Source organism: Colobus angolensis, unplaced genomic scaffold, assembly GCF_000951035.1.
Source record: "Colobus angolensis palliatus isolate OR3802 unplaced genomic scaffold, Cang.pa_1.0 Scaffold64, whole genome shotgun sequence".
Classification (NCBI taxonomy): domain Eukaryota; kingdom Metazoa; phylum Chordata; class Mammalia; order Primates; family Cercopithecidae; genus Colobus; species Colobus angolensis.
This window is the reverse complement of record NW_012120043.1, coordinates 1711025-1717454: the sequence shown is the minus strand read 5'-3', so window position 1 is coordinate 1717454 and position 6430 is coordinate 1711025. Positions and strand designations below refer to the sequence as shown.

Below are 6430 nucleotides of genomic sequence, written 5' to 3'. Positions count from 1 at the left end.
GGCCCCAGCGGCGCCTTCTCCGTCGGGGTCCCCTTCTCCGGGGAACCTGGGCGCGGTCTCCCGTGTCCGGGGCTGCGGCCTTCCCTGCGCTCCACGAAGGTGCCTAAAGGTAAAGTGAACTCAACAGAGATGGCGGGGCGGGGGCGTCTGGAGTTTACCCGCATGTGGGAGCCCCCCGACCCCTGCGGCCTGGGATGGGGTGGGAAGGGTGCTCGCCCGTGGGTGCTGGGCGCCCGCCGCAGGCCCCTCCCCAGCCTTTAAGGCAGGCGATTCTTGGCACGAGGAATCCTGGCCGCTGGGAGGGGCAGCTCAGTTCTCGGCCTCAGGGGCCGTCCTGCCAGCGGGTGTGGTTGGTTTTGGGGAGGGTGGGGGACCGTAAGGATCCGGCCTGATGTGGGATTTTGGCGACTTTGGAAGGGGCTGAGGTCTCTGGGGTGGGCGGCCAGGGCGGGTGGGGAGGAAGGAAGGTTTCTTCTACCTCCCTGGGGGCGGGGGGCAGGGGATCTGGCGGAGGAGGGGTTATTCTTTAAAATTCCTTTTTTAAATACCCGGTTTATATTTCTAGTATGTGCTTCTTGACCCGCTTTAGGGGACAACACAGTGAGCCCTGGTTTTTCTCGAGGCCCTCTGGGCGTCCTGAATGGAGAGGGGGCTGGGGAACCCCTTTCTGTCACTCCCTCTCCTCTGTGGGGGTGGAGGGCTTCCTTTGGCCTGGAGGGAGTGGGCATGGAGGGAGGAGGGGGGCCCTTTTTGTGCACTTGGGCTGGGGGGTGTGCTGCTTCCCCCTCCCCGGGTGTGGGGGGCCCGGACAGCACCCCCTCCAGGTGCCCCCTGGGGGCGGGTCTCCGGGCCGGCAGGATGAGGGGAGGAGACGTGGGGGCACAGCGCCCAGGCCGTGGAGGCAGGGAGGGCGCGGGGCCGGGGCGCCTCAGGCCTTGGAGAAAGTGGCCGTGGCACCAGCGGGGCCTCCGGGAGCCGTGCTGGGCTCCTCAGCCCAGCGGTTCATGCAGCGGCGCCGCGCGTTCATGAAGAAGTTGCTGACGGTGTTGAGCTCCAAGCCGAGCTGCTGCGAGATGGTGACCTGCATCTCCTTGGACGGCCGCTTGTTCTCCTTGAAGATGGCGATTAGCGTGCGCCGCTGCAGGTCGGTGAACACCAGGCGCTGTTTCTTGGGTTGCAGCGCGCGCTCCTTCTGCTGCTCCTGCTCCTTGCGCTTGCAGGCTGCGGGCGAGCAGCGAGCGGGCAGGCGAGCGGGACACAGCGCCACCGTGTGGCCAGCCGGGGAGAGGCAGGCGGCGCACGCCGCCGGGAGGATGAGGAGGAGGGGAGAAGGGGCACGTTGGGGAAAGGCGGATGCGTATAAGGACCCAGGGAGAGCCCAGGAGGAACAGGAATGCAAGGAGAGGCGGAGGGGGAGACAGCGGGGAACACAGGGACGCACAGAGACAGAGACAGGGAAACAGCAAGGTCAACAGGGAGACACCAGGAAAGTCCAGGATGCAGCCAGAGGCGGTGGACACAGAATCCAAGGCGAGGACAGGCAGGAAAAGCAGATGGGGTGGGGGTGGAGGGAGGACAAAGAAGGGGACACAGTGTGAGCGCCCCTCTGCAGGCACGGGCACAACTCCCTCCAGCCAGCCCCCTTCTCCATGGAGCCCACTCAGGCACCCCCCAAGCCTCATATCCCCCAAAACCCCATCCTCCCCTCAAACGCTCCTGACCTAAAGGACCACAGAAATTGGTGTTGGTAACTTTCTCCTCTCCTTTCTGCAGTCCCAACCTGGGGGTGTTGGGGAAATGACATGGAAACTGCACATGTGAGTTTTTGGCTCAGTGTAGACTTGGGTGAAATAACTGGTTAATTACCAGGTCCTGGAGTGCATCACAAAACTCAGCAACCTTCCCCAGAAATGATGGGCCAACCAGGGTCTTTCCTTTCTTTCTTTTCTTTTTTTTGGGGAGGGGAAGTCTTGCTATGTTGCCCAGGCTGGTCTCGAACTGGCCTCAAGTGATCCTCTGGCCTCAGCCTCCCAAAGCACTGGGATTACAGGCATGTGCCACGGCAACTGGCCCTGACAACCAAGCGCTACGAATGAGCAGCAGGGCACTCCTGTAAGGCCTGATACCCTCAGGGACGCTGTGAGTTCACAGCCCAATTCTGACACTGAATCCCTGCCTCCTGCCCCTGCCCCTATCCACAGGCTGAGACCACCCAGACTTGGCCTCCCTCGAGCACCCAGTGGACCCTCTGGAGCGCAGAACATCTAAGGAAGAAGACTTAGGAGGAGGAGGGGAGGAGTGTAGGGACCACCTCTTCCTCTTCCAGATAAGCAGGTCACCCTTCCTCTTGGCCAGCCCGCACAGATTAGGGAGAGGGCTGAAGGAGGCTGCCCCACCACCTGCAGACCAGACACTTGCAAAGGGAGTAAAGCAAAGGCTCAGGGTGGTGGGGCAGGGCTGAAATCGAGTCCTGCTCTTCCTGCTCCAGCAGCAAAGTGGACTCTTCCCTTCAATGCAGTGCATGTCAGGTACAAAACATAGGCTTCCCCGCCTAGGAGCTGGGCCACAAGTCAGATGGTCTCATCTGTGGCATCAGCTTGAAACTCCATCAGAATCTCAATTTCTCTCCTGCATCCAGTCTGGGACTGTGGTGCTGGAGAGGCTGTCCTGCCCTCGTAAAAATCCCAGAGTCCCAGCTACTCTGTGACCCCCAGAAGTGGCCTGTGGTGCAGGTTGTACTAGTGGGTCTCTGCTCCCAGTCTCTTCTCTGTGCCAGCCCTGGTGGCCTACTGGGATGGCACAGAGAGCTTTTCTTTTGGTTGCAGAACAGCCTGGAACATGACATGCTGGATCAATGTCCATACACATCCACAGAAATAAATGAATGTTCCCTCTGCTGTGACTCATGTCTTGGGGACAACAGGTTCGCCCATCTAGGGTGTGAGCTGACACACACTTCACTCCCTCTGACCTGGAACGTGTGGGGCTTCTAACTGCGATTTCAGGTTTTATGATTAAATGCAAGTGATGCCTGTGGGTTACTGCACATTTTAGAAAAGTGTCTTAACATGAAAAAGAGAGGGAGAGACAGAGAGTAAGGGAGGGAGGAGGGGGGAGAACAACGGAGAAAAATGGTTTGGTCGGGGAGGAATAAACTCAGAAGAAACTGACAAGGCAGGCAAAGATATAATTAATATTCCCAGAGGGGTAAGAGAAAAATATCATATCCATGAAACAAGTACAGGATGCTGTTAAGTAAAAGCGACCATTAGAGAGTGAGGAAATGCTCTTAAAATGTGAGTATGTAATAGCCAGAGTAAAACAATTCCATGTAAGGACTGGAAGATAAAGTTAAGCAGATATTGGCCGGGCACGGTGGCTGACGCCTGTAATCCCAGCACTTTGGGAGGCCGAGGCGGGCGGATCATGAGGTCAAGAGTCTAGCCTGGCCAACATGGTGAAACCCCATGTTTACTAAAAATTAAAAAATTAGCCGGGTGTGGTGGCGGGCGCCTGTAGTCTTAGCTACTCCAGATGCTGAGGCAGGAGAATCGCTTGAACCTGGGAGGCAGAGGTTGCAGTGAGCCACGATCATGCCACTGCACTCCAGCCTGGGTGACAGAGCGAGACTCCAACTCAAAAAAAAAAAAAAAAAAAAAAAAATTAAGCAGATATCCCAGAAAATGGAACACAAGCAGCTGCAAAGATGGGAAATGAAAGAGAATAAAATGTTAGAGGATGAATTAAGATGAAGCAGGGTTGTCACCTGATCAAGGGACAGTTCAAAAACAGAGGAAGAGATGATCAAATAAAAATCTAGGGTTGAAAGATGAGTTTCCAGTTTAAAGGTGGTCAGGTGCAGTGGCTCATGCCTGTAATCTCAGCATTTTGGGAGGCTGAGGCAGGAGGATCACTTGAGACTGGGGATTCAAGGCTGTAGTGAGCATGATCTCACCACGGCACTTCAGCCTGGGTGACAGAGTAAGACTCTCTCTTAAAATACATAAATAATTTTTAAAAGTAAATAGGCCCACCGGGCATGGTGGTACCTTCCTGTAATCCCAGCACTTTGGGAGGCTGAGGTAGGTGGATCACTTGAGGTCAGGAGTTCGAGACCAGCCTGACCAACATGATCAAACCCTATCTCTACAAAAAATTTAAAAAAAATAGCTGGGTGTGGTGGCAGGCACCTATAATCCCAGCTACTGGGGAGGCTGAGGCAGGAGAGTCGCTTGAACCCTGTAAGCAGAGGTGTGAGCTGAGATCACACCACTGCACTCCAGCCTGGGCAACAGAGTGAGACTCCATCTCAAAAATAAATAAATAAATAGGCTGGACAAAACGGCTCATGCCTCGAATCCCAGCACTTTTGGGAGGCTGAGGTGGGAGGATCACTTGAGCCCAAGAGGTTGAGAGCAGCTTGGACAATATAGCAAGACCCCATTGCTACAAAAAATTTAAAATTAGCCAGCATGATGGCTCACACCTGTGGACCCAGTTATTCAGGATGCTGAGGTAGGAGGATCATTTGAGCCCAGGAGGTCAAGGCTGCAGTGAGGTATGATCGTGACACTGCACTCCAGCCTGGACAACAGAGCGAAACCCCAGCTCTAAAAAAATGGGGGTGAGACATCAAGTCCTCAGCTCAATGAATGAAAAAGACACTGAAGGCTCATTGTGAAATTTCAGAGCACCAAGAATAAAGAGAAAATCCTAAAAAGCGTCCAGTGGAAAGCCAGATGTCATACAAAGGATCAAGAATCCAAGCAGCTTTGGGTTTGCAAAAACTAGCAGGCAATACAACAAGGCTTTCAAAGTTCCAAGGAAAAGTTTTTTCTGTTTGTTTGTTTGTTTGTTTTTGAGACAGAGTCTTGCTCTGTCACCCAGGCTGGAGTGCAGTAGCACAGTCTCGGCTGACTGCAAGCTCTGCCTCCCGGGTTCACGCCATTCTCCTGCCTCAGCCTCCTGAGTAGCTGGGACTACAGGTGCCCACCACCGCGCCCGGCTAATTTTTTTTTTGTATTTTTAGTAGAGACAGGGTTTCACCATGGTCTCGATCTCCTGACCTTGTGATCCGCCTGCATCAGCCTCCCAAAGTGCTGGGATTGCAGGTGTGAGCCACCATGCCTGGCCTCAAGGAAAAGTTAATTCAGCTAGAATTGCTAAATATCAAAACATCAAGCATGAAGGTGCAATAAAGATATAATCAGGGCCGGGCTCGGTGGCTCATGCCTGTAATCCAGCATTTTGGGAGTCCCAGGCAGGCAGATCACCTGAGGTTAGGAGTTTGAAACCAGCCTGACCAACATGGAAAAACCCCATCTCTACTAAAAATACAACATTATCTGGGTGTGGTAGTGCATGCCTGTAATCCCAGCTACTTGGGAGGCTAAGACAGGAGAATTGATTGAACCCGGGAGGTGGAGGTTGCAGTAAGCCGAGATTGTGCCACTGCACTCCAGCCTGGGCAACAAGAGTGAAACTCAGTCTCAAAAAAAAAAAAAAAAGATATAATCAGATGTTTGAGGACTCCAAAACTTGACTTCCCATATACCCTTTCTCAGAAAGCTACTGGAGGATGTGTTCCATTCAAACGAGGAGATAAATCAAAAAAGGATGGTGTGGGATTCAGGAAATGTGATCTATCCTAGCTGAAAGAGAAAAGGGGTCCTCCAAATAAGAATGAGGAGGACGCTGGAAGACAGCTAGACAAAAGGACCCAGGGTATGGAGGGGAGCCCCACCCAGATCAGAGACGATCTAATATGTATGGAAAGTCCCATTGAGTTGGTTTTAAATTTTGTTGGGGAGCATGGGAGGAATTTTTGTTTGGCAGCTATCAACTCCTGGAAAATCAAAGAGTTGTACAGGAAAGGAAATGCAGTCCTAGTACTCTATATGGCTCATCTGTGGACCATGTTCGCCAAAAGCATAATAATGTTAATTACTAAATGCTAATTTAGGCAACAGACTGTATTTGTAATTATACTGAGAGACTGACAGAGAGGGAGGGTATGGCTATGAATCTGAAAAGATGGCAAAGGAAAACCTGAAGGGTGAACAGTGTACCAGGGAGCCTTTTATGTATGAAAGGAGAGGCAAGAACCTATGTTTATACTTTATCTGCATAAAGAAACATGGAAGGAAATGCCAAAAAACTGAATTGACCTCTCACCTCTTTAGCACTCAGCCACCCCGTGAGGATTACGGGAGAGGACCCAGTCCTCCATTCTTTCAAAGGGAAAGCTGAGTCAAAACTCAACCGGGGCCTTGAAATTCCAAGGGAGGCCCTCTCGCTCACCTGTTGTAATGTTTAATTCATTCACTCACTCATTTATTCATTTACTTAGCAATTTACTCACAAATTCATCCTACATTTACAGTAGGGACAGAAATACAAATGCTCCTCAGAAAGTTCACAAGATCTTTGT

General features: G+C 52.4%; 1 protein-coding gene across 1 annotated transcript in view; it reads right to left on the bottom strand.

Annotated features, from left to right (window-relative positions):
• Nucleotides 1-645: 645 nt before the first annotated feature.
• The window catches only part of ONECUT3 (one cut homeobox 3), a 29427-nt gene continuing 23642 nt past the window's right edge, over nt 646-6430 (bottom strand). The window contains exon 4 of the mRNA XM_011964111.1: nt 646-1221. Coding sequence (XP_011819501.1) covers nt 929-1221 — 293 coding nt within the window. The 3' untranslated portion in view covers nt 646-928. The remainder of the gene's footprint in view (nt 1222-6430) is intronic.